This window comes from Micromys minutus (genome assembly GCF_963924665.1).
Source record: "Micromys minutus genome assembly, chromosome: 13".
Taxonomy (NCBI): Eukaryota; Metazoa; Chordata; class Mammalia; order Rodentia; family Muridae; genus Micromys; species Micromys minutus.
Window position 1 is genome coordinate 33,793,576 of NC_137982.1, and position 27,657 is coordinate 33,821,232.

General features: G+C 39.2%; 1 protein-coding gene across 7 annotated transcripts in view; it reads right to left on the reverse strand.

The window, feature by feature from the left end:
* The window catches only part of BAZ2B (bromodomain adjacent to zinc finger domain 2B), a 207,854-nt gene that overhangs the window by 34,689 nt on the left and 145,508 nt on the right, over positions 1-27,657 (reverse strand). For 6 of the 7 annotated variants that reach the window (XM_080927904.1, XM_080927901.1, XM_080927903.1 and 3 more), the window contains 8 exons: positions 27,177-27,572; positions 21,607-22,207; positions 18,156-18,216; positions 17,367-17,475; positions 8,561-8,777; positions 4,937-5,029; positions 4,773-4,834; positions 578-643 (listed from right to left, as the gene is read on the reverse strand). In XM_080927904.1, the coding sequence (XP_080784030.1) occupies positions 578-643; positions 4,773-4,834; positions 4,937-5,029; positions 8,561-8,777; positions 17,367-17,475; positions 18,156-18,216; positions 21,607-22,207; positions 27,177-27,572 (1,605 nt within the window). Of the gene's footprint in view, positions 1-577; positions 644-4,772; positions 4,835-4,936; positions 5,030-8,560; positions 8,778-17,366; positions 17,476-18,155; positions 18,217-19,478; positions 19,767-21,606; positions 22,208-27,176; positions 27,573-27,657 lie in introns of all 7 variants that reach the window. The other variant, XM_080927906.1, reaches the window with a different exon arrangement.

Here is a 27,657-nt window from a genome sequence, read left to right on the forward strand (position 1 = left end):
TTTATTTTTACTATATGAAGGAAAGAATTTCAAGACCCATGCCGGTTGAATACAGGACATGAAACACAATCTGCCTTTTTCTTGATGGGGCAGTGTTTCTAGCACTGATGACCACCTTAGTGTGACCAGCAACGCTTTAGGGAAGGGCTGCTGAAAGCCACACTGCAGACACTTGCTGGACCACAGTCCTGGACATGCCAACCCCACTTTTCTGACTTTCCTCCCACTGCTTTCTAGTCAGCTTGCTGGGAGTGGGGGGAACCCTGAGAGTGATAACTTTCTTGCAGTTAAAAGTATACTTTTATAAACATTTGTTTTTAAATCAAAAGACAATATCTAACTGCCCTGAGGGTTTCCAACCCTGACCACCATGAACGCTGACCACGCAGGTCTTCCCCTTTCTTCTTTCTTTCCTGGCATTTAGCAGGGTGGATGAACTTGCTGAAAGGCTGCAGAGTCCATCCCAATCCTCACCTCTTAGTGGTTGTATTCATTTGAAACAACAGGGAAACCTGTGCATTTTAAATCTTCTAGGACTGTGAGTATCATCTTAATTATGTTAAATTAAGAATTCTACCTCAAGAATCTGCTGTGCTCGGAGCTCTTTTTCCATTCGGATTTGCTGTATTCTCTTAATTTTTTCCTGTAAGAAAAATGATGAAAATTTGAGATAAAATAAATGTTAAGCTAACAAGTTTTAACTGGAGAATAACAAATTAGCAAACACTAATTAATCCCAGATTCAGTTATATGTTTAAGACAACTAATATTTGCATGTTGTAAATTTATATGAACTTTGAGAGTCTCATAATTGTAAGAGAAAATATAGAGATGGTAAAACAAAGCTAATTAAACTTATTATATTATATATCCAATGGCACTTATAAATAATTGAAATCGCAAACAGAAATATATAGAAAATAAAAAATACTTAAAGCTACTGATAAGTTACTTCCACTTACTGAACTTGTACAAAGAATAGTATTTCTATGAAATAATTCATATGCATGCCTTTGTCAGCTTGTCATTTATTTAAAGAATGCTTTAAAATGATAACTATGTGTATGGGACCATTATTAAAAATAATCTCCAATTCTGAAGTTCATTTACATGTTGACAAAATGACATGAGTAATGCTTTCAGCCATAAGAATACACACCATCTACAAATGACATAATATAACTTTATCATGAATTAATACAAACTTATACTTCAAGAAATTAATGAATGTGGGAGGTATATTGAAATGGTTACTCTATATACAATATCTTGTTTACTATCAAACAGTTTTAGCAGTTAAAACTATACTCTTGTTTTAAATGTGAGGATCTAACACAGTAAATACTTTAGTCTACAAAGAGTAATATTCAACTCACATTCAGGTGACTATGCATACACAATCTTGCAAAAAAAAATTGCTTTAAGGACTCTTGTTGTGTTGGGGTACACATAGCTCCCATTGCGGTCAGGTGCTTATGCAGCAAAGCCCCGGGTTCAGTCTCTAGCCCTGGCAGGGTGGAGTGGGTTGGAGGTTTGCAAAATGTGTTCCTCTGGTCATAGCATAGTCAGTGTAAAAATGACCTCCCAGTAGCTGTGGCTGCCTGTATTGTGCCTACACAAGACAGCATTGGTCAGCACTCAGTGAATCAAGCTACGGATGGCTTCTGGGAAACAGGCAGTCACGGTCATCAGCTGTGTAACCACCGAGGCATACAGCGGGTCCCACGGCTACTTCTGACCCACAGTCACACAGAACATCCTGGTTAAACTCAGGGAACTCAAAACAATGACAAAAGCACAGTAAAAACAAAAGGCATGAATGCAGGAAAATGACTGGTAGGGAGCAGAGTTGAGGTGATAGGGGTAGGAAGGAGGTTAGAAAGGGGGAGGGGTTAGTGTAGCTAGACTGCATGCAGGAAACTGCAAACATTGTTCTCAATAAAAATTACATTGTAAAAAAAAGACAGTAAAAAATATTCCAGTGATACTTTTCTCAGTCTTTGTTTTATTCTAGATCAATGCAAACTTGCAACAATCATTTCAGGGCCACATGGCACACATCTGCAATCTTAACTACTCTGGTGACAGATGCAGGAGAATCACCAGTTACAAGGCTACCTCCACAGCATCGAGACACCTAGACACAAAAATGAATTACTGTAAGAGAAAGGTCATTAATTATTTCGGGGAAAAAAATCGAATAGGTTAGTCTTATAAATGTCTAGATTAATTCATTAATTAATTAGTTAATTAATTAATTGGTAGGATTAATGTTGCTAAAAGCTTTGAAGCCTAATGCTGCTTTAATTAGCAGTGTAGAATGTGAAAATTTACATCCCAGGTACTCAAAGCTGAATTTATAGTAGTAAGATAATTTGGTATATCTTTGGTAAACATTAAAATCAAAGAAGAATCAATAACAAAAGGCAGTATTTGGCTTAAAATGAACTATAAACACACATACGATTAAATAAAGATTTGCATTACTTAGCTTACTTATTTTAAGTCAACCTCACAAGGCCTGGCAGTCACAATAGACAAAGTAAAAAATATTTAAGTTTATAACGTGTGATTTTAAACTATGGTAAAATGCATTTTAATTATAGTATTTTCAGTGCATTATTTCAAGAACGTAGCATTTCTTTAGAAGGCATAGTACATGCCACTGTCCCATTTACTCTCCAGTCACCCTTACCTCCTTTACAATAAAGGAAATGGAGACACCAGTGGCTGGAAGATCCCAGCAGGGGCACAGATCAGTAAGAAGCAGAAGCCACATTTAACCTCTAACTTCTCAATTCCAACTCTACTGGAATCACTCACACGTCTCCAGTTAATTCAGAGATGAAGACAGCCACTCCAAGCCACGAAATGTGGTTAGCTGCTTTGTATGTGGTAACACAAGGGATTCTACTCAAGACTAACACTGACTCCTTCCTCTTTCGAAATCTGTAAGAACACACTTTCTCCTTGTTTCCTCTGCTTAGTGATACACGAGCTTGTGGAGATGGGAGGTGGCTTTCACGCTTGTCACTTAATATCCTGCCAATTTTTAAAATTACTTCATATTACAAAAAATTAATTTTGAAAGGTAGAAAGGAGGGGACCACGAGAGGATTCTGGGTAATACTCTCTGAGAACATTCAGAAGAAAGGAAGGCCAGATATCTTCCAGAACACAAAGATTTTGTTTTTTACTATAGTATGCCCACCATAATTATTTATAATAGAATGAATTAAGTGTACTGTGTGGACACTGCTGTAGCTGTGGGTGTACACGGCCCATGCTGCACCTGCACCTTCCACTGTGTGGCTTCCAAGGCTTGGAATCAGGTCAGCCTGAGCCATCTTGCTGGCACTAATACTGTGCATGTTTTAAACAGCCAAATTTCCTTATTAAAACTTGGATGTTCAAGCAATATCTTATCTCACTAATGGAAAATCTGAAAATCTGTCAGGGTACCAACTTGAATTCAAAGTCTATAAGAATATCAAAACACTTACAAGTGTGTGTGTGTGTGTGTGTGTGTGTGTGTGTGTGTGTGAGAGAGAGAGAGAGAGAGAGAGAGAGAGAGAGAGAGAGAGAGAGCCTACTTACTGAATGGGTCTTAAACTTAAGCAGACAGCTGTGAGTTACTCCCCCCCTCTCTGTTACTATTTTGCTAAATTGAATCAGTATGCAACTGTCTTCTAGATACTCGTCCTTGAACAACTGCAGGTCTTTCCCTCAAAACCAAGTTTCTGTATTAGGTGGGGTTGGTTACAGAGATGCACAACTGGTCAAACTGCAGGAAAAGGGACTGTGTAGTGCCCACCACCTGTAAGACAATGACTCCACTCATGGCTCAGAGATATGGTGGTGGGGGGATGGACAGGAGAGCCAGGGGACTACATCAAAATAGCTTCTTTTGGAAATCAAAGGAACTCAACAATAGGGTTGCCTGCAAGACCATACCAGGGATATCCAAGCATGGGTATGGAGAAAGCTAACAAGACTTACTTTTAGTTAAGAGCTACAGGGAGCCAGTGGCTTTGGAAGGAGAAGAATCAGTTTTTTTTTTTTCAGGGACAAGACCCCTGCTATATGGCCCATGCACCAAAAGTCACTGATACACCCATGCACATATGAACTACACTAGTCAGACTCAGAAGGGTGGATACCATATACATGTATACAAGTATATGCGTGTATATGTGTGTCTGACATATATCACAGACATATGGGAAGACAGTAGGAATTGGAGGGGAGGAAGGAGAGATGGGTATAAAATTCTAAAATACAATTAAAATGTAAGAATGAAACCAAGAGGGTTCAGTTAGTAGTGTTTACCTTGCAAGCATGAGAACACAGATTTCAATCCCAAAACCCGAATTAAAACAAACAAACAAACAAACAAACAAAAACAGGAGAGATGGCTTAGAGGTTGCTTTTGCAGAAGTTCAGGTCCCAGGACCACTGCTGGTTCATACCCAACTGCAAAGCCAGTTCTAACGCCCTCTTTATAAGTAGGAGGCACACACAGTACAAAAATACACATGCAGGCACACACACATTCACATATAAATAAATCTTTAAAAAAATTTAAATAAAAATAAAAGAGAAAAAAATTTAACTAACAGAAGATGTCAACTTTCTAAACAAACAGACACATCCAACAATAACCACACAGGAGATCCCCATGTGAGCCATGCACGTACACGCGGATTTGCACATGTACACACAGATTCACACGCAAGGCTAGCTCACAAGTCCACCCCAGTGCTCGAACATACCTGCTGCTTCATAATCTTCATTTGCTCTTTCTGCTTCCGCTTCTCCTCGGCAGCCATTATTGCTGTTGAGAAGAACCAAGCCTTGTCATCCCCGAGACACAGGAGGAAGGGCAGCTTCTTAGAACCCCCCCCCATCTGCAAATCCACGCACTTAACTCTCCTACCTTGTTGTTTTTTAGCTTCTTTGGCAACCCGTGCCTGTTCCTGCTTTTGAAGTTTTCTCAAAAGTTTTATTTGTGCTGCTTGTCTGGCTATTTCTGGAAGAAAAAAAAAAAGCAAAAGCAAATTTCAAAGGGTATTACTGACAACTTTGGCTCTCTGCTAATTCTCAAAGAATAACTGTGAAACTGTTGCTGGGTCTCCCTGAATGGCATAGTCCTTAAGAATGGGGGCAGCTATGTGTAGCAGTAGGAGAGCACTTCGGGGGAAGGGCGCGCTCATTCTGCTCCTAGAAAGGCCCAGCATCCGGGGAAGTGGATACAGTGGAGTAGAATTTTATGGAACAAACTATAGTTATGTTACTGGAAGATAAAACAACAGAGGACGCTAAAATACCCTTCCAGCTCCCGGTAAGGTTCGGTATTTGTACAGCATAGGCACTCAACTTTCTGAAATATGCAAAAGAGCTCCTATATTATAAATACCTTAGAAATAAACACTTGTAAACTGACACACAGGGATAAGGAAACACTAAAAGAGCATCATAACAGTGTAAGACAAATACATTTCAATATTTAATTTTTAATATTTCAGAATGGAATAGTTTTGGTTTTTTTTTTTTTTTTCTGAATTGTCGACTAAAGACTCAACTTGGTTTTAAGTTGAAAAGAAACTGTAATTATAAAACAGTTTCCTGGAACTGGGAAAGACACCTCAGTGGTTAAGACCACGAGCTACTCTTTCAGGACCTGGCTTCAGTTCCCAGGACCCCTATGCCAGCACACGATGGTATCCAACTTCAATCCCAAGGATTCTGACATCCTCACACAGGCGTACACATGCAGGCAAAACCAATGCACATAAAATTAAGATGAATAAATTGTTTAAAAGATAGTTTCCTTAAAAAAAAGCTACATAAATTGAAGTATATGCTTCATAAATTCTGAAAATTTTAACCTCCCCCCCAGTATTTTACTCAATAAACACATGCGCTGCTGTGACTTTCGTGCTGTGTCACCCAGTGGAAGGTGCCATTTTCAGCTGTACACAACCTGAGGTATTAACAAACAGTATACATGCACCAAATGCCACTATCATATCCAAATTTTGTCAGATTTAAATTTTTATTCTCTAATAACTTAGAGTTCTCTCAGGTTTATAACACTTGGAAATATATTAAAAACTTGCATTTATCATATTATCGACTATTCTGTGACTTTAATCAAATTTTTCCAAATAGTTTAAACCAAGTAGGATGATAATATGAAAGTTCTAGAATTCTCTCAACTAATCCCTTAAAACTGTTTGAAATAGTATAAAATAATTCAATGCTGCTTAAATTTCAACAAAGAGGAACACAAAACAATTCATTTATTTGTAAATATAAACAATGTTGTTTACCTCGTTAATTCTGTACATGGGTGTTTGTTGTATGTATGTGGGCAGGCCATGGTAGGCATGTACAAGTCAGAGGACAACTTGGGGGACCCATTTCACTCCTTCTATCTTGACATGGGAATCCCAAGACAGAATTCAGACCACACGGCCTGTCCAGGAAGTAATTTACCCACTGAGTTATTGTGCTGGCCCAAATGTAGTGATTGTTTACTGTCGAATGCTTGTGGCACGAGAGATGCCCAGTGGATGAGGACTGTTACCACCAAGCCTGACAACCTAAAACTGTGAGTCCACACGGAAAGGAGAGAACCGATTCCTGCCCTTGTCCTGCCTTCACAGTGTGAGCAGACACGTGTACGCCCACACCCTTAATAATACATGCTTACACAAATGAAAGTCTTGTATGAGTGCATGTTTCCATGTAAAGAACACACACAGGCAGAAATGAAGCCCATTACAAGAGGAAAATAATTCATAGAATAAAATTAACTTGAAATCTAGGAGAGTAAAATACAATTAGTTTCTTTGTTACAATACACCTGCTTTTTCAAATGTAAATGTTCCAGTGTACATGAGAATGCATGTATTAGAAGTGAAAACATAAGAGAAAATAACATTTTGTCTACCAGTTAAGTTCAAGCACTCATTTTTAAAATATGATAAAGCTCCCATTATACAAGCTTCAGCAGAAAGGTGGCTTTAGTGACACTAATGGTTAAACCTCAGGACCAGCAACTGTACATCGTACCAAGACTGACCATCGGTGTTTGATCCACAAGGGCCAGGTGGTAGGAGAAAACTGACTCATGCAAATTGTCCTCTGACCTCCTCTCATGTGCTACTGCATATACACAGCATACACACATATACACATGTGTGCCCATGCAGAGAAAAAACACTAATGGAAAATACAATTTTTAAAACTTTAAAAAATAACTCATGCTTGTCTTTTAGTATATTACTGCCTTTCTTTTCTTTCATTAGGGAGATAAATATCCAAAGGCTCATTCTCCCAGTGTAAGGCACTGAGGTGGGAGAGGGAGCACCTTCAGGGAGGCAATGGGCGGGGGGGAGGGGAAGGGGGGAGGGGAAGGATTGGGGGAAAGGGGATAACATATGAAATGTAAATACAGAGAATATCCAATTTTAAAAAAGGAAGATGGATGTCTTAAGATAAACAAAATAACATGAAAAAGTTGACTGTGTGAAAGCAAATAACCAAGCTTTACTAAAGAGATGCTAGCCAGCAGTCAATATAATGCTATGAGGTGAGAAGAACCTTTTAGAAACATTGAGGCTTGAGTGTACATATGTGTGCACACATTTCTAGGAATATGATCCACTGATGAGCGGGAAGGAGAGCTTTCTTCTACAGTAGGTTGAAGCCAGCCTTCTCCATGGATTATGTCGTATTTCCAATGAATGGAAATACAGTTTATGTATTTTTTTTTTGTCTTGTTATGGACCTTGTAATGACACAAAATTCTGATGGCCATTTAAATAATTTTAATTATTAAAAATTGGAGCCGTGATTTTTCTATACACAGATATTTACATGTATATAAATGTACACCCGGCCCGAAGAGGCTTCACCTTTATCTAAGATAGCTGAGACCTCACAGGAGCACACCCTGCATGTCGGAGTCTCCGTGTGCCATAGGACCGGCTCCATGGTAATGGAGGTGTGATACGGACCAATCAGTGCATCTCAATCACTTTGGGAAATTTTATCTTAATATATACACTCTCTGGTGCCCTTAAAAGACATTCAAGACTACACTGACCATTTGAGCATTCTAAAAATGCATGCTCAGACTTCATCTGGGGCTACTTATAAGCAACCAGAGTTCTCTGATTCAAATTTTACCGCACAAATCCGTGTGTTTTTGATGTATTCTCATGTACATTTCAAGGAGTTGGGAGCTGTTAAAAGTGTTATTGCAGAAGGAAGGCTAGACAAACTTAGAGCGTGTGCCAAGCAAGTGCGGCTTGATTCCTTCCCGTCCAAGTCTTAACAGCATACATAACAACACATTTGCGATTGTAGCGCATCAGAGAGGATAGATCAGTAAACGAGACTCTCGACATCCGGTGTGCATTCAAAAACTCCACTTACTAGCAGGTCTCCGTTTCGCTTGGGAGCAGTTGCCAACCACTCCCAAGTCACAGTACCGGAAGGATGAGTACTAGATTTTCATATCACCATAGAGACGGCAGTGGGCGCTTCCTACCTTGAGCCTGCAGTTTCCTTAGTAACTTCGCATCTGTGTTATCTAGGAAGTCCGCACTGCCAACATTGGGAGGGCGGCCCTTCCGGCGTTTCATCCGGGATTCTTCTCTTGCTCTTGGTCTATCTGGATTGGGTGGTCTTCCTCTTCGGCCGTCCATTGCCCTGATACGAGGAATGACATCCTCTTCTTTCAAAAGACACCACTGCATTCCCTTTTGCTGAATAAATTTTAGAAGTGAATATTAAAAATGAAACAAAAATGAGGATCAACATGCTAAAAGATTCTAGTTAAAATCAGTTATTTTTAAATTTAAGTCTGATATAAAATTTAACTTTTAAAAACTAAATTTTAATCAGCAATTTTTCATATATTACAATGTAACTTAAATACGCTTACTTAAATTATGTACACCTTAATTAAATAAAGACTGATTTGTATCTATATCTATAAGCATAGAGAGATATAACATAACCATCATTTCTGAATATAATTACACAATTGGTAGATATTTGAAAGTATCAGTTTTGTGATGGCTTCCCTATGGATTGTTCTTGAGGGTTACTTTCTCCTATATAAATATAGCTAACACATGAAAGAGAAGGTCAATATTAGTCTATTGCTAATGAAGTAACAGTTGCCATGGAATGGCTGCCTTGCATCAAGGAGACAAGCAGGCCAACACCAGGCTCCTGGGGGGAGATTCATGTCACTTGTGATCTTGTTCCTACCCCCAGGCAAACCTTGATTTGATCAAGATTCTATATTTAGTCACAATAACCTTAAAGGCAAGACTGGATGAGAAGTATCTCTTGAAAATACCTGTGAAGCCCAGTCTGTAGGGAATCAACAAACATTTTGGCCTCGTCAGCAAATTAATTATGGCAAGTTTAACATAGGAAAATTAAGTAGCCTTTAAAAGGTGTGTCCATCTATCAGCTTCGAATGGCAATCGATGTTAACAAAGTATTGAAAACTGTAAAACATACTGATGTTTGAAAGCATCAAGAACAAAAACCCAACTACTTAAGTACAATGACTGAGCCTGTTAACTACAAATATATCTGTCAAAGAAACAGGAAATAGATACAAATTCACAGGACAAGTCCTGCTTTGGTTCAGGCATGCTGGAGGCATCAGGACACCTCCATCTTCACAACACTGTAACTCATAAGGTTGTTTACTGTTGTTCTATTACAGCTCACAGCATTCAAGCCAGTGAGGTTAGAGGTCCAGAGAAAACAAGGAAAAACTGTGACTCGATCTAAAAACAACCCCCAGATTATCACACTGTGACAGGACATGCTATCGACTTTATAACTGATTCACGAAGACATTCTGACATCTGTTGATATGTAAGTATAAATTACATAAGTCGATGAATGACTGATCACAACGTTTAGGACATCAAGCTAAACTGTGATGAATATATATTCCACATCTGCTTGCTAAAAGTAGTATTGAACACTAGCTCTTTATTCAGTGATCTGAATGTTAAATTTTTCCCCTGAATATTAAGATAAGGTCAACAGAGCCAACAATTCTACACTGCACTTCAGGTCACATGTGGCATCGGAAGGAAGTCATCAGCACAGTTAGGTCAGAGTGGGCCGGGTGTTCCGTGCAGGGAAGCTTCTTACCGGGTTAGGCTTTCACACCATTGCTAGGGTTTTAGGAATCACAGCAGCACATGACACACACATCACAAAATAAATAAATAAAAGTCACATCTGTGACTGCAGCACAAGAAAGCACGCCAAGGAGTCTGCAGACACTGTGCATTCTGTCTTTAAAGTATCTTATCAATAGGAAAATCTGTTTTAAGCCAATATTTAAAGAGCTTATATGATCACTTTTTCTTATTCAAATATGATTTTTATATAATAGCTTTTAAAGCTACTCAGGAAAATCTGCTTGAGTAAAATAAAAGAAAGTATGTTGGTGTCTAAAACTTATGACTTTTCTAAAACGTATGGGTTTCTGAAAACAAGAAAAGAATAGTTACGAGATCAGGCTGATAACACTATGGTAAGAACAGAACTTACAGCTCAGCTCCAGGCAACCACGTCAATGGGAAAATCAAATGTAATTCTTAATACTACACCTATGTACACTAGCTCTTAGAGTCGGAAGTTAGAGTTAAAAAGTTAGCTTATGTGAGAGGTTGGCTTTGGTTACCCAGCATTAGCAGAATGTTCTTTCTTGTCCCCCATTAATTTTTAGGGTTTAAGAAAAAAATGTTTCATGATTAAGATTTAAGATACTTATATCATTTAGACAAAGATTACATTTATAATTTTATAATCCCTTTTCTGAGTATTATTCATTTATATTTCTCTCCCTTTCATTTAAGAAGACCGAACAAGATGAATAATATGTAGAGGAAATACCCAGTAAGTGACACTATTCTGTCAAATGACAAAAGTGGGTTCTGTTTGGAGGAAGACTCTCTAAGTCTGTGGGGATTGGGACATTGTCAAACACCCTGAGTCCCCTCTCTGAAAGGAAAGGCGTGGCATTTTGAAGTTTTAAAACTGTACTGCTTATTAACATGTTTATGTGTTGAGTATCACACCAGCTCACTTCATCAACATGACCTACCTGGCTTCCTGAGTTTTCTTCCCCACTAAGTCATCTTTCCAGTCCAAAAATCAGCACTAAAAAACTTTCTGTGTTCGTATGGGTGTCTTATCTTATATATGGGCACCACATATGGCACCCACAGAGTCCAGAAGAGGGTATTGAATGCCCTGGAGCTGGAGTTACAAAATGGTTGTAGCCACCATTTGGGTGCTGGGAGTCAGACCCTGAGACTCTGGAAGTAATCCTACTAGTAATCCTACTGTGAAACTCTCTCTCCAGCCCCAGAACAGCAGCACTTTAAAAACTCCCTGAGGCTCAGGCTCCACTGTGGGTGATTCAGGACCACATCACTTAGGTGACATAAACTTCAGTATCACTAAGACTACTGTGGAGCTAGAACTCCAACAGCTGATTTTCCAAGTTAACACAAAAATGCTTTCTAATTTAAGGAGGGATCCCCCCACCCGACCCCACAGAGGATCTTGCCTGATTAGCCTGAAAATTATTTCATAGATATATTATTATTATTTCTGGCTTCAGACTCAACCATGTGTCTCCTGGGGTTAAAGGTCTGCACCACACACCACACCTGGCATGAATGGGTTTTTATCATCTTACATCCTTGTCTCTTGGAAGGAAAATAACTGGTCTACAGTTGAAATCTAGATTAAGACACTTACTGTGACAATTTTACTGAGCATCTGTCTGACTCAGAAGAGAGGGATGTGAAAGACCTGCTCTATGGATTTCCACTTCAGGTGTGAGAACTATTACACATTAGAGCGTCTCGGTGACACGAGAGGCTGAGCTGCGTGGGTTACACGTCTAAGGAAAGTCACAGGTCCTGAGCAAAGCACATATATCAAATACTTTTCAGAAGATTTTCCACAACTATATAACTTAACTAAAACGCTAAAATTAATGCGAAGAAACGTAGACTCTGTTGGGGTTTCCTACGCCTGTCTCTTCCCATTGCTTTCCACTGCCCGAGCAACACCGAGCTCAATGTGGTCCACGGGAAGGGCACTGGGAAGTCTTGGTCTCTTCTAGTTACACAGCCCATTAGTGCTACACACTATTAGAGAGGCATTTAAGAGCTATAAAAGACCAAGCACAGCCTTCGCGGGGAGAAGTGGAGAAAGACAGTGTTGATCATGCTGTCCCAGTGATTACATCCGTGACTGCTGAGCCCACAACCTTAGAGGACTGAGGAGTTTCTGTGTGGAGTCCAGAGCAGATAGGGTGTGAAAAGCACAAGTGACTTTTTACGGCTCAGACTGGCTTTCCATAGTCCCACAGTCCTACCTGGTAAGTCACCGACATAACTCTCTAGACTCCTGCCCTGTCTGTGCCGACCGGGCATGTTCCCAGAGTCCATTTGTGCCCAGGCTAGGTTGTGCAGGGGTGGCAGTTAACAGCAGAGCTGGATTGGAACTCTGGTTGTTGACTCCCAATCTTTAGTTCTTCACTTAAATTGAAATAATTATCATCACTAACTATATAATTGTGCTTAAGATAAAGCGTTGCCCAAATGATTACAATGGATTCTTTTACTTTTCACCAGAAAAGCCCTTTTACTGTGGTTGGACCCAGCAGACTGGTATTCACCAGGTAATAATATGCTTCTTTGTAGCTTGTATTTTAATAGACTATTGGGTTTCTTGATCGAAATTAGTTTTTCTTCAAATGTATACTTTCACCTTCTTTTCTACAGTAGCAGGCATGTTCACAATTTCTTTTGTGAAAAAAAAAGTGTCTTTGGGGGAAATTTGGGGATATACATATTTATAAAGTGATTTTAAAAATGGCCATTCTCTGACAGAAACACATTTAACTTTTCTTATGGCATTATACCATTAAATAGTATCCTTCACAAACAGTCTCAGCAAGTTTCTGAACCATGACTACTCAACTTCTCTGTACAGCTCTCCTCCCCCAACCTTCTGGGGAGCTCTTTACTGTTTGTTTGTTAGATAAATTAGAGTAGACATTTAATGTCCCAATGCCTCTGAACTTATTCAGTGAATAATATGGAATTAATTTAAAAGTTATTCTTAACTACTGTAGTTCATATACATACTTATCAGAGTGCATCACCAGACATTTCAAAACAATCCTTGTTAACATCTATGGAGTCACTGTGAGGCCTTCCTATATTCCTAGAGGTAAACTCAGATAAAAGATAAAAGAAAACAACTCTTCCAAACTTACCAAAACTGAGCCAGCACAAACATTTCTATAACTTTGGTAACCAAAACCAGTGAAATAAAATAAGACTGATGACAAACGTAAAGATCGACACGGTTTTTATGATGCAATGGAACAGAACTCTGTAAAGAAAAATCCACTGGCATCCCTTCCAAGCTCGGCACGACGGCCAAACTGCCCAAGCTTGAGCAGAGGCGGCCAGAAGCCCAATTCTGGCCTCCAGAGCCGTACTGCCTGCTGGAGGAATTCAAGCATCCCTCAAAGGCGGGGTTTTACGGAAACTGAGTATTTGAAATCTGGCTAGCACAAGGTATCCATTTGCTGATCCTACTGAGCTCTCACCATATCTATGGTCTCAGTCAAACCACTTCATGAATAAAAGTTTGTTTGGTCTCGTTCCTTTTATACCCTACTTCTCTTGAATTAAGGCATCTGTTTTAGTTGTTTGAAAGATAACCATTATACTTCGGTTCTTCACCTAAACTTCAACACACAAAATGCTCTTACTGTTTATCTTGTAATATACAGGATCACTATTTTCAATAAACGTTTGCTATTGTCAAACATATACATAAGTACTACCTTATGCTCCTGAATACAGAATAAAAATGGTTAACTTTTAAAAAATTATATTTTTATCACTTCAAACATTACCTTCTAGCAGAAATTACCATGACCAATTAAAGCTATGATCAATTTTGATGTATTTATTTTCCCACTGTTCTGGATTTTACTGTTGTTATTATGTTTTAAGACTCAGATCAAATACAAATATGCAGACCAGGACAGCTTCAAATCTGCAATCCTTCCTTGTCTCTCATTACTACGGGGACTGCAGGGACACGGTGCCACACTAGGCTCCTTTTGGGGACTGCAGGGACACGGTGCCACACTAGGCTCCTTTTGGGGACTGCAGGGACATGGTACCACACTAGGCTCCTTTTGGGGACTGCAGGGACACGGTGCCACACTAGGCTCCTTTTGGGGACTGCAGGGACACGGTGCCACACTAGGCTCCTTTTGGGGACTGCAGGGACACGGTGCCACACTAGGCTCCTTTTGGTATATGCAGCTTTGTTTGTAATATAAGGTTAGCTATCAAACTTCTATACAACTTGTATAAAGTTACAAATACACACACACACACACACACACACACACACACACACAACTATTGTGTAACAAGAGTGCATTAGTGCCAAACAATATCTTCCAAAACATAAGCTAATCAAATTTCCTTCCTGCTTTGTGCTTGCTGGATGTTGCTGAACTGGACCTGGGAATGCGGTGTTGGTCTTGGTTGGATGCTCACAACTCAGACCATCCCTATTGCTACATATGTCACGGTGCCTGCAACTGACCAAAAGTCCAAAACGTGACCACCATGGCCAAGAAGAATCACCAAAAGGATAAAGATGGAGTCCCTCATAAATGTTTATAACTGTAGGAACATCATGCCTACAAGTTATTCAATGGCTAGCCCCCAGGCACGACTATGGTCAACAGGAATGAGTGTGTACAGAGACTGGGTTCTGAAAGGCCAGGCCAGGGGCAGCCTAGGCGTCTGAGAAGTGGTTTAGAAAAGCTCTGGGTTTACACTTCAGTTTTCATCACTAAAGAAAAAAATTCTTAACACCAGGCACTCTCACAAAATGATAACAGCTGTTAATTTTCATAGAACATTTTTATATAATTATATAAATTTACAATTAATTCAATGCTTAAATATATAAATAATAAAATATGAAGAATATATGGCTTTGCACCTATAAAAACTTTGAAAGCATGCATATTTCTAATTCGTTAAGTGAATTAGATACCTTTCATCACAGTTCTCTCAAAGGACCGACCTTAGAGATAAATTTCACGTACTAATTTTTTCTGAACTAAAAAGTGATCTCAGAATTTGTGTTCTCTTCCCTGTGCAGTCTCTGAAAATTTGTTGGCTGAACATGTTACAGCTTTAGTAACTCATCTAAATTCTTAACTGGAATTGACTTCAATAAGACACTATGCATTTGGAAGAACACGGATTGTGTTTAATGAAAAGTGAATGAATATCAAAGAACATTCTGCTCTGTGTAATGTGGCTTTATAGATTAAGTGTAATTATTATTGATACAATAACAAAAACCCTTCATGTATTGAACAGCAATTAGCTTTCCTCTCAGAACAAATCTATTGAAATTTAAAAAAAAAAGATGATTCTGTTATAAAAAAAAGATCTGAAACATGAACCAAAGATCAAAAATAAGAATTTTTAAATGTTCTTGCCTTCCAAAATGTTTGTGACTAACCAATTAAATTAGTATGTAGAAAGTAGATTAAAAAGCACTGTGGCTCATTAAGTTTAAAAACCATGTGACAAACTAGAATGAAATAAAAAAAAGTTAAGCTTTAAATAGTAATTCAAAATAAGAAACCCTAAAATACATTTATATCCAGAAATTAAAAAAAAAAATCAAGTCTTTTTTTGGTCTTGTATAACTAGCACAATGGAGACAATGACGCTGAACAGGCCATGTGGCTCTCAAGGACAATGGGAAAAGGGTTCTGTATATATGCAAGGAACATGTTTCCAGAATCTTCAGCTCCAGCTTGCTTGCTCACTTGTTCACTAGTCTCCGAACTGACTCGCACACACCCTTACTCACTCACAGCCCTGCCATACTGAGGCTATGTGACCTTAGTGAGATTTAAGATTTGCTTAATCTCAGCAATCTAATGCCCTGTACTAAAGTCTAGGACAAGATGGAAATGCCTCCTTTAAATAGGGAAAATAGTTCCTGAAATTAAATAAAACAGTGAGCTCTGGGACAGCTAGGACTATGTAAGAAATCCAATCTAAAAATCTGAAACAAAACAAAACAAAAAAAAAATATTCTGCACCTTAAAATTGCTTCAAAGAGGAAGAGCCTCAACCAAGAAAAGAAGTGTCTTCTCTGCTGTGCTGAGTATGTGAACCTATTTGAAACCTTTTCTTGCATATTACCTCATGTTAACTTTGCCATAATCTCATGAGACAGAAATATTATTATTGCCTGTATATGATAAATAAAAACACTGAATAATCAGAGACTCTTTCAACGGGGATCGTAAATGATAAACAGAAAGTTAATAAACATTTATAGGTAAATATAAGGGGCAAAGGGACAGTTTCCAAGGAGAGATCACAGAGATAAGAAGGCTTTCTTGGAAGCTGTTTTTGGCATTTAAGTTCAGTGGGAACTGTGGTGATGTATTCAGAAATGTGAAATAATGGATTTAAAGGTAAATTCCTACAAAACACTGAAATTTCTTCTACTCACCAAATACTTACCAAATTAAAAAGAAAAATGTAAACAGCGGAGCACACAACATGGTGTGATCAAACGGACCAGATCCTGTGCACACATCCGGTGGATTTCAAAGCTCTCTTCACAGTATCTCATGAATTGCCTATTCAGACGGGTTTCTACACTGTTTTACCTTATTAGGGAAATGGTTCATGCTGACACTACAGATTTCTTATACTTATCTACTACACCAAAGCTCTCTGTGGCTCAAACAGTACACCAGGCCTTGGTAAATGATCACCAGAACACTGTATGTCTAACTGTACAAGTAACTCTAGAGAGTACTGAGTTATTTAAGTTAAGGTACTACTTCTGCTTCAAAGACTTCTTCAAAAGTCGGACCCTGTGGTCCATCGAAAACCTTTCCTAGTTTTATACTGAAGCTAAAACTGCCCTTTGTCATATCCACTACTCTATCCACTGCTGCTGGGATACTGTAAAAAATAAAATCACATTTTATCACCTCAGGTCTTAATAATTACAAGCCAGCTTTGATGTGCAGCTAGCTTTTAAGACATTAATATTTTGCAAATTCCATGAAAAGGCAGTATTTGAGGGAGCAAGTTAGGTTAAGCACATTAGACCCATACAAGAGCCCACTTTGTACCAAGGAACTCCATCTGACAGAGAAGTGCGTTTTCTCTCTGCAATAGCAGGTGCAGAAGGCGGAGAGCAGTATTTACCTTTATCACATCAGGGTACTGCCTGAGCTTCTTTCCACATGGAGCATAATACGCAACTTCTCCTGGAAGGCGCCCACCAAAGTTTCTCACCCTTGTCTCTCTCTGCCAGCTAAAAATTAAAAAAAAAAAAAAGAGCATTATAAGATACTTAAAGATATTTACTTTAAAAAGTTGAAAAAAGTACATGTTATTCAGAAAACATTAAAAAATAAAAGCAAAACAAGCAATCATATACCCAAATACATTTATTATTTAAATGAATTACATTTTTTAAGCTAACTAATTAATCAAAATTAAAGACTTGACTTGAAAACATTCAACTGTCAAGCATTACAGAAATCACAGCTGGAATGGGACATTCAAGTAAGAACGCACATAAATTGTTTAAGAGCAGAAAGCCCCTAGTATGTCAAGCACACTCATGCCTCTATGTAAACACGCTATCTAAACAGTTGCTTGTAACTAGAACCTGTTAGTCTCTCCACAACTACTTCTGCCGTTCCCACATCTTCCACTGTCCTTTATCTGCTTGGTAGCCGCTGAGACTACTCTCCGGCTCTTCCACGTGGCTGGCTGCTGCTTCAGTCACAGGAGCCCTTCTGAACCCTGCACAACCTCGTCACCTTTATATTAGGTTTACTTTCGGTTTTTTTGGAAGTCAACATTTTGCCCCTTGTTATAGCTCTTCTCTAATCAATAACTATGTAGAGAGGTGAGAATGGAAAAATCAACGGAAAATCAAGTCTAGAAACATGAAGGGACCGGTGGGGAAAGCTGTGTGCTGCCTACCCGTAGTCCAGAGGGATCCGCAGCTCCGGCTCATCGGCCACCCTTCTTCGTTTGGATGTACCTTTAAGAAACGTCAAGCAGAGCATGAAATGCTGATAGTTCAGAAATTGTTCTGTGAATGTTCTAATGATAGATTATTCGTGTATTTATGAAAACTGCATTAGTTCTATTTGTTTTTCAACTGAGTATAGTAGTAAGACAAGTAAGACGGACCCTGGGCGTTCTCTACCGCAGGAACCCGCCGCTTCTCTGCCGCTTCTCTCCCGCTCATCATTAGTAGGAAAGCTGGGAAAGTGGGAAGGGACAGCGGCAGTTTCCAAAATCCACTATGTCTTATTTGGAAGTCTATGACTTTTCAGATAGTTGCTACAAATTTTAAAGGTTGGCTCAAATATTTAAAGACAATTTAATTTCTACACACACACATATATATCCATGGCCCAAACCAGTACCAGGCCTTTAATTAATTAATTAACTAAAACCACACAAGAGATGATTGTGATTATATGTATATTTTAAAGTCACATATAGGTTTCACAAATATTAACCAAGTAGGACACCGTGCTTGTTTGTTGCAAATAAAAGCAAAGATCAGAAAGTGCCAATCAGAGGAAACTAAGTAAAACAGTAGCAGAATACTTTACTACACAAACCCATGCTGTCTTAGTTATTTAATGAAAGTATAGAGTATCAATATTGGGTTGTTAAATAGGGAAACTTTTTAATGAAATTCCCTACTAGTTTTAAATAAATCAAATAGGTAAAAATATTGTATGCTATTGACTAAGAATGCCATTCACTAAAAAAAAAAAAAATTAATTTAGACTACATAATGAGTGTATAGGCATTTAATTGTCCAAGTAATTTCATATAAAGTACAAAAAAAATCCAACTTTAAAATAAAGAATGAACATTTTAAAAAAAAGAATTAAAAAATCAAGAAGGATCAATAATTATAATCTTAAAGAGAAATTACAGGAAAAATTAAAGTATCATGCAATGGATTAAATCTTTTAAAATACATGCTTCTTAAAATCTAGATGTTGGTTAAGAGCACTGGGTACTCTTCCAAAGGACCTGGGTTCAATTCTCAGCACCCACAACATGACAGCTGATAACCGTCTGTGACTCCAGTTCCAGAGGCAAAACACTAACGCACTTAAAAATAAATGAATTATTTGGGGGCTGGGGAGATGGCTCAACGGTTAAAATCTAGACACAATATACGATCACAATGAGACTGTCTCCAGAAACCTGTGCAAATAGCAATCCTCGCTGCAGTCTGACTTTTACGTTACATCGATAAAAATAAACTGTAGGTACCAGAGTGTGGACTTGAAGTGAGTGTGGAAGAAGAAGTGCCAAGAAAAGCAGGAGGCTGGGACTCAGAGCACAGGGCAGCAGGAGCAGAGCCTGGGGGGCTTCCTATGTGGAGGTTGTGAGGTGCTGAGTGCGCTGTGAGACTGGAGGGAGGGCTTTTGGCAGAGGAGCTTGTCTGAGTCAGGTTCACGGCAGGTTTCTCGCCTTCAGTGTCACTATCTGATTCCTCCTGGTCTTTCTCATCGTCGTCTTCTGAGCCTTCTGAATCTGATTCTGAATTACTATCTGATTCTGGGAAGTAAAGAAGCACTGGCATATTACAACTAGGTCATAACCAATCACAGTTTGTACCAAGGGGAGTATTTCAGAGCCACGGTTGGCGACTGCAGGTTCAGAGAAGCAATTTCCAGAGAAAAAGTGCAAATATTAAAATTACCATCTTATAAGCTATTTGAGTAAAGTGTATGTAGACTACAGTTTTTCAAATCTCTCCTCAAACATCAGTTTTAACAGTTCAATCATAAAAAGTCCCCACATGGTACTATTGAGGTGAGTTCTACTTAAGGCTTTCAGAATTACTTCACACTCAATGGAGAAACCTTGGGTAAAGGGACACTGGCAGCTTCCGGGTTACAGTCTCCCTGCTCAGCTCCTGTCCTGGAACTACCATCAGCTTTCCATCTGAGATTCTGCATTAAAATGCTTTCCTACGGAGTGGTTTTGGTTCTGTGTTTTGCTTTCTTAGCTGTAGTTTTTCAATTCGTGTAAAGACTTCATCAGGCTTTTGAAAGATTCACAAACTGTGCTCCCAGAGATAACTGTGGTAAGACAAGAGACAAGCTGAGGGAGTGAATTCTGTGAGGTTAATACATGTTAGGTAGCAAATGCTCCTCTAGACATGTGACATACGAGACTGGATTAACACTGGATACGACTGGACTGTACCATAATGCTGCCCAGGCAGCATCCAGGGGCACTGTTTGGTCTGGTACAATTGCCTTCACGGGAGCTCTATAAAAGCTAGTTTTTAAAAAGTCCTGAGTACAGACAGTGCCTTTCAGGATTTTACATCATTAGAATGTTAAACTGTATAATGACTATTTTCCTATTCACATTTACTTTAAAAATCCTGGTAGACCAATAGCAAATCTACATATGAACATAAACACATACATATTTATATAATTTCTGTATTTATATTTTCAGTTATCTTTCATTTTATGAGTTTAAAAGCATTCTCTATCAAACAAAACCACTAGAGAGTAAATGAAATCAAGGTACAAGACCATGACCCTATGTTACTTAATAAATTCTGAAATCCAAAGGGACTAAAGGTTTTTGTTCTTTTTAAATGACTATGGTGCAAAAATTTCCATTTTAATGATATCCAGTAATGTTTTAATAGGTAGCAGAACAAAATCCAAGAATATTTGAGCAACATTAACTGGCTTCAAGAGGCGCCCATGGAGATAAGTCGGGGGTGGGGGTGGGGGGGAAGAGGCATGGTGAGGAACGAGAAAGGGACAAGGTATATCCAAAACACAGCAAATGAAATTGTAAAAGAACTCATAATCCACCCACTCACTACCCACCCCGCCCCACACAGGGCTTCTCTGTAAAGCCCTGGCTGTCCTGGACCTCACTGTATAGACAGAGGTGGTCTCATGGAGATCCACCTGCTTCTGCTTCCCAAGCTCTGTGACTAAAGGCTGTGCTGCTACACACGGCTGGAAGTGACCAGCCGCCGCCGCTGTTGTTACTGATTTCTCAGTCTCAAACTCAGAGATCTGCCTGTGTGTTTCTAAAGTGCTGGGATTAAGAGTCACCACCACCTGGTTTAAAATTATTTTTGAAAAAATAGCAATTGCACCGCATACGTGGCCATGACGAAATGAAAACTCAGCAGTCTGCTAAAACTGACTCATGCCCCAACGCTTTACAGTTAGTCATTTAATGCCAGGGCAACAAGTCTAAGGTTTAACTTAGAATTTCAGTACCAATTACTTTTAATTTTTTATCAGCTGTAAGAAATAGCAAACGACAGTGATTCCAAGTTTGGTAAACGAAGACTTTCTAGAAAATTGCCTGGCTCGTACACTTACAAACTTTAAATATTAAAGCAGAAAATAACCTGATTGACTGTCATCAGACTCGTCATCTTCATCATCCTCTTCGTCTTCTTCCTCATCATCTTCCTCCTCGTCCTCATTTGAATCCTCAGAGTCTTTACTACTGGGAATGTCTGAATCTGTTCCTCTAAACTGTTCCACCAAGGACGCCGCCGTATGGGGGTGATGGTGCGCTTTCAGCGGGGCTGCGTCGTTGCCGACCCGCTTCTCCTTCCCAGTACTGTGGAGGATGGGCGAGGCAGAGGGCAGCGCAGGAACCTGACTGCAGGGAGTTCTCCTCCCACCCGTGCTCAGATTGACAGGTGAGGAGAACGGGGTGCTACTGCAGACATTTTCGTTAATCTTACTCTGCATTTTCGTTTTGGTAGTTAGTGCTAACGGAGCTTCTTGAATGACGCTTTGAATGACTCCGTTTGGTTGGTGATTCCCTAAAAGTGCATTTGTCAAAAATGGATTAGGGTGGTTGTTATCTAGTGGTAGTTTTGGATGTGCTGGTGAACTAGAGGTTGCTTTCGTATTTGACAAAGCTGCAATAACCTTCTTCAGGGTCTTCCCCGATTCCTGTTTCTTTACTTGTGATGGGAATGTCTGCTTATATTGTTCCTGGTGAAACACAAGTTAAAAACAAAATGAGAAGACCGCTTCCGTGCCAGTGTCAGAGCACGGCTTTCCGGAGAAGCTTACGTACAGGCACGGGGGAAGAATGTCAGCAATGACAGGGGCTGGCAGATCTCACACTTCTGTGTTTACACGCTCATCTGTTTCGACTACTCTAAACACGCACACTTGACTGTCCCCTCTCCTGACTGCTGCTCCTGTTTTCACAATAATCCAGTCCAGGGGCCCTAAAAACTGTCGCCCCTCCCCTCCAGAAACTCAAAACAAACTCACAAAACTAACTAGTCAATTATGCTGTCTTTGGATTCTTTCATGACATTTAGGACATGCTGTTAATTCTTCTTGTCCAATTCCTAATAAATGACGTATATGACTGTAAACTTTGTATTACATTAGTTTTCTTTGATTAGCTTCAGGGAGCCCCGTCAACCTTCTAAACTCAGTCACAAGCACATCATAGTTACTACCCGAGCTTTCTAGGTGTCGGGACGACTGCTGAGGCAGTCACGTGGCACCTTACTCCTCACACATTTTGCTAAAATCATTTGTCTAGGTCAACTGTTTCAGGAGCATAAAACACTGCCCACACTTTGAGCTCTAACTCAGCAGTTCCCACACTGCTCTCCGACAGAAGCACTCTCACTCCATCCCACTCTCCCTGGCTGATACTCCAGGATGAACTGGTTTTGGTTTTTTCCCCCTTTGCTGAGACACAGTATCACTCATGTAGCTAGGCTAAACTGGCCCTGAACTCCTCCAATTCACAAATTCTGGGACTCCAGCATATATCCCAAAAACTTGGTTCTCTAAGTGTGTATAGTTTAGACAGGTCTGTGTGTATAATGCTCTGAAGAATTAAGTTTCCAGTTTTTGATAAATTTCTGAAGCAGAAATTCTCATTTATGATCTTCCAGAAACACTACTTTGAGCCCAGTTCTTGAAACACCTGAAACTGGTAACACTAGATTACAAAATCATTGGGGGAGGGGTTCTGTTTATTTCCTGCTTTCTGAGATGGAATCTTGTTCTTGAGTCCAGATCACCCTGGTACATTATGACCTAAGGCTCCTCCAACCCACTGTAGGTTTCTTGCTTCAGCCTCAGCTGACCTTAGAGACATGAGACATCCTATTCAGCTTATTTTCAAAGCAAAATTTTAGGAGCTGGGTGCTAGGCTGATAACTGAATATCCCCGGCATGCACACGGTGCTGGGCTCAATATCCAGGGTGAGAGGAAAACAAGTTAAATAGAATACAATTATCTTGGGAAAATTTATAAACAATAAATTCACAAAATTTGCTTCTATAATAAAAATTAAAAACCAGATACTAAAAATATAATATAATGTATATATTATATTAAATATAATATAATAACATATAATAAAAATAATTAAATCTTTAAAAAGGAACTACTTGAAAATAAAACACGCGGATTTTACTGCTATGACTGAGATAATATATAATGATTTAGAATTATTAAAATAAGTTGTTAATTTGTTTTGTTTTTCAGTATAGCCCTGGCTGTCCTGTAACACTCTCTGCTGCCCAAGCTGGTCTCAAACTATGGAAACCACCTGCCTGCCTCTGCTTCCCGAGTACTGGACTGAAGGCCTGTCTTCACTGCCTTATTTTTACTTTCTAAACTGAGAGGCTGGAAAGATAAACAGTGGTTCAGAGCATTTATTGCTCTTTTGGAAGACAATGGGTCAGTTCCTAGAACCTAAATGGCGGCTCTTTACTACCCACAACTCCAGATGGAGGGGATCTGATCCCACCTCTTCTAATGCCCTTGGGTCAAGTACACATGCTGTATACATTCTAACTCAATACAGCCAAAACCGGCACACGGAAAAAAATTACATTATTCAAATAATTCTTTGTAAACAAATGCTACTACATTAATATGAAAAGTAAACCACCAGGAAAATGTTAATTAGTCATTTATTCAATATACTCCTTTGGCGTATATACTATGATTCTCAGATAAAATACCTTTATAAATCTAAGATACAATTTTCTGACACAGAATGCCAACGTGTTTAGAACAAGGTGGCACATTAATAACCCTTTTACTAATATATGATTCCTTCTAATATTGGGCCTCATGGTTCAAGGAAAGGAAATCATACACTGTATACTCCTACTCTACGTTTCAGTAACTGCTCCTTGCTGTAAATCTAAAGCCTCTCATACCATAAGCTTGTGCCCACGGGTTACCAGGAATAAGCAGGTCACTGTGTTTATCTCAAAGCTACTGTCAGGAAATGTAAGAGTACACATGTTATCCATTTTGATGTCAGGAAAGGGTCTAAACTAGTGTTTTAAAGCATCAACTACCCATCCTGGAGACAGGATGAGGTGTCCTGCACCAACGCCTGACTTCAGGGCCCCTTGTGTTAGTTTCAGCAAATGCAAAATGTCCTCCAGATCAGACTTGACGTACAAAGTTATCCAATTCTACTCCATGTTCATATGCATTGAGTTTACACTTATTAATTTAGACTACATGTTCACAATGTAAGCACTGAGGGAATCAGTGATAGAAAAATAAGTCAGAAGTTCACAGACTAAGGATAAGGCCAAAGAATTAATAGCAGGAACAAAAGAGGCTGTCATAAGAAATAAACAAAATTCAGTATGTTTTAAAGTGCTATATAAATAAAACTATTTCAAGAAAAGTAAAAAATGTTTTTCTAACTATTTGCAATTAATTATGACCATTTCAGTAACTTATATATATTTCTGAAATGGTCTCTGTATAGTAAAAACATAAATCTTAATGAGAATGCTGTTTTAAACCCCTTCAACTCTGAACTTTCATTTGATATAGCAATAGCAAGTGACTTTAACCCGAGTCTTAGAGTTCCTTTAGATGGTTTAGTATAGAAATAGGACTGTATGAGCCTAGCTTTAGTTCATTTACTAAGAATATGTAACCTATTTAATAAATGGCTCTTGAGTAAACATATAACTAATGAGTTTATTTTTGCATGCATCGTGCATGTGTATGTACACAGACAGAAAAGGACAGTGAGTAAGTTCCTCTGTTGTTTTAGGCTTGATTCCTTTGACACAGGATCTTGCTGAACCTGGACAGCAACTGGCAAGCTCAAGCAATCCTCCAGTCTCTACTCCCCACAGTGGCAGGGCTGCGAGCACATACGGAACATGTCTGGCTTTTCATGTGGGCACCAAGAATGCACACCCAGCTGTCCCACTTGCACACCAAGTGGTTGTACCCACACAGCCATCTCCCCAGTAGGGGTTTATTTTATAGAATCATTTATAGTAACATTTAGGAAACCAAAAGCAGGTACTTATTTGGAATAAAAGTAACTCATAGCTCTGTGGATTCACTTATCTAAAGGTGAAATAATACATTAATAAAAAAGCCCGATGCTGTAATCCTTAATTTAGCTTGCTGCTAGGAAGAGAATTGTGTGATGCTGTTAATACTTGTTATGTTTCAGAAGGACATTACAAGTTATATCCAGATCACTGGTCATTCTTAGCTTGGTGCCTATTGCTTCTGGTTACATTTCAATTACTAAGGAAGCTTTTAAGAAGCCACATCCTGTTGTTCTACCACAACAAATTCTGGTTTAATTTCTTTCACAAAATATCTTTCTTAAACTTCCTCAGATAATCTAATGCAGAATATGGCTGAAGAACCCCAGGATTTATTGAGATTGTTTGCTTCTTTGATGCAGTTCAGAACGTCATCAGGGGAAAGGACATAGTGAAATTTTTCTTTTCCTTTCTTTCTTTCTTTCTTTTTTTGAAAAATGCAGCTTGTTATATTGTTAAGAACGAGGACTGCAGAGCTGGTGAGGTGGCTCAGCAGACAAAGCGCTGCCACTAAGCCTGACAGCCTGACTCTGATTCCCAAGACCTGCATGGTATGAGGAGAGAACTGGTTCCCACATGTTTCAGGGATCATGCACATATATACACATGGACACATTCCCACATACAGCCAACAAAAATGTAAACAGAGAGCAGAGAAAGAAATTAGGATTCTAGTGCCATATAGCCATCATTTGGATGCTAACTACATCACAAATGAGCATCGTGGTCCTGTGAAAGTTGTTATAATGTGCTGAATTATCAAATTAATTGAGTTATATAAGATTAATATGATAATCCTCAAGTTTATCACTTGTAAATGGAGCTAAAAGCATTGAGCACTAATGAGCAAACGCAGGTTGGCACTTAATAGCCAGGGCTGTAAAGATGGCTTAGTGGCTAAGGTGGCTTGCTCTGCAGACATGAAGACCTAAGTTCAAATTTCCAGGAGCTGCTTTAAAGGCCAGACACTGTAAAATCAAAAGGTTGATTCTGGTAGGAAGAGCTGGGAGGCTGGGCTAGCTGGCTGCCATGGAGCCGGACAGAGCAGTGTGTCTGACATCCCTCTCTGGCCTCCACACACACGCACAGACAAAACCACCAGCACACCAGACACACAAACCACAGACATGGAAAATTAACCACTAAATTCAACAGAAATATAGGAATACAGGACCATACTAATGATGAAAAGCAATTTTATAAAAGATTTTTACATTTAACAGTCTGTAAATTGTAAGAGTAAAAGCAAACTATGTAAGAGTTAGTTTCTTCAACCCAGAACATAGTGTTAGTAAAATAAAGAGGCGCTGATTTCAAACAAAATAACTAGAAATCATACCTCCCTCAACTATAATACACTCTTACTGCCAATGGGGGTGGAGTTGGGATGACACTCAGCCTTGCTGAAGCACGGGACACAGGTAAGTATATGGATATAAAACCACAAAACTCATTTTGTGCTACATCCACAGCATAAAGTTTTCTTTCCTCTCCTCCAGCCCAGCACCATGCTCCTTGTCTGAGCCCGTGCTACACTAATCTACACCCCCAGCCCCACTTTCTTCTAGTGGTCAGATTCTTGTAGACAGGATGTGTAGCTTACCCGTTTGGATCGCAATTCACTGGTTAAAGAACTAGATTCTTCAGAGGTATTTTTATTCCCTGCTTTAAGTACTTCGGGAGAAGGAACTATGAGTTTCCTGTAAGTTTCCTTTTTGGCTTGATTTACCAAGGACAAAGGTTTCACATTGGACACCAGTCCCGTCGACTGTATTACACTGGTGTGTTTGGTCACAGACTCCTCCTTTGCCTGAGAGCTTTGGAAAATAAACGGAAGCTGCTGTGACAGAACCTGAGGCTGCTTCTGCTGGGACTGGAATGATGGGTGCGTCTGGGACTCAGACACAGGAGGTAATGGCTGCTGTGTTCTTCTTTCCTGGGCTTTGTCAGTTGCTTTCTGTCCATCTGTTTTTGGGTCTGAAATACCATGTAATAGCACCTGGAAATAAACATTTAAAATACTTGAGAAAGTCGAGCTAATCGCTAATGACAGACATGAAGAGCAGAGTCAGGGAAGAGAGCTC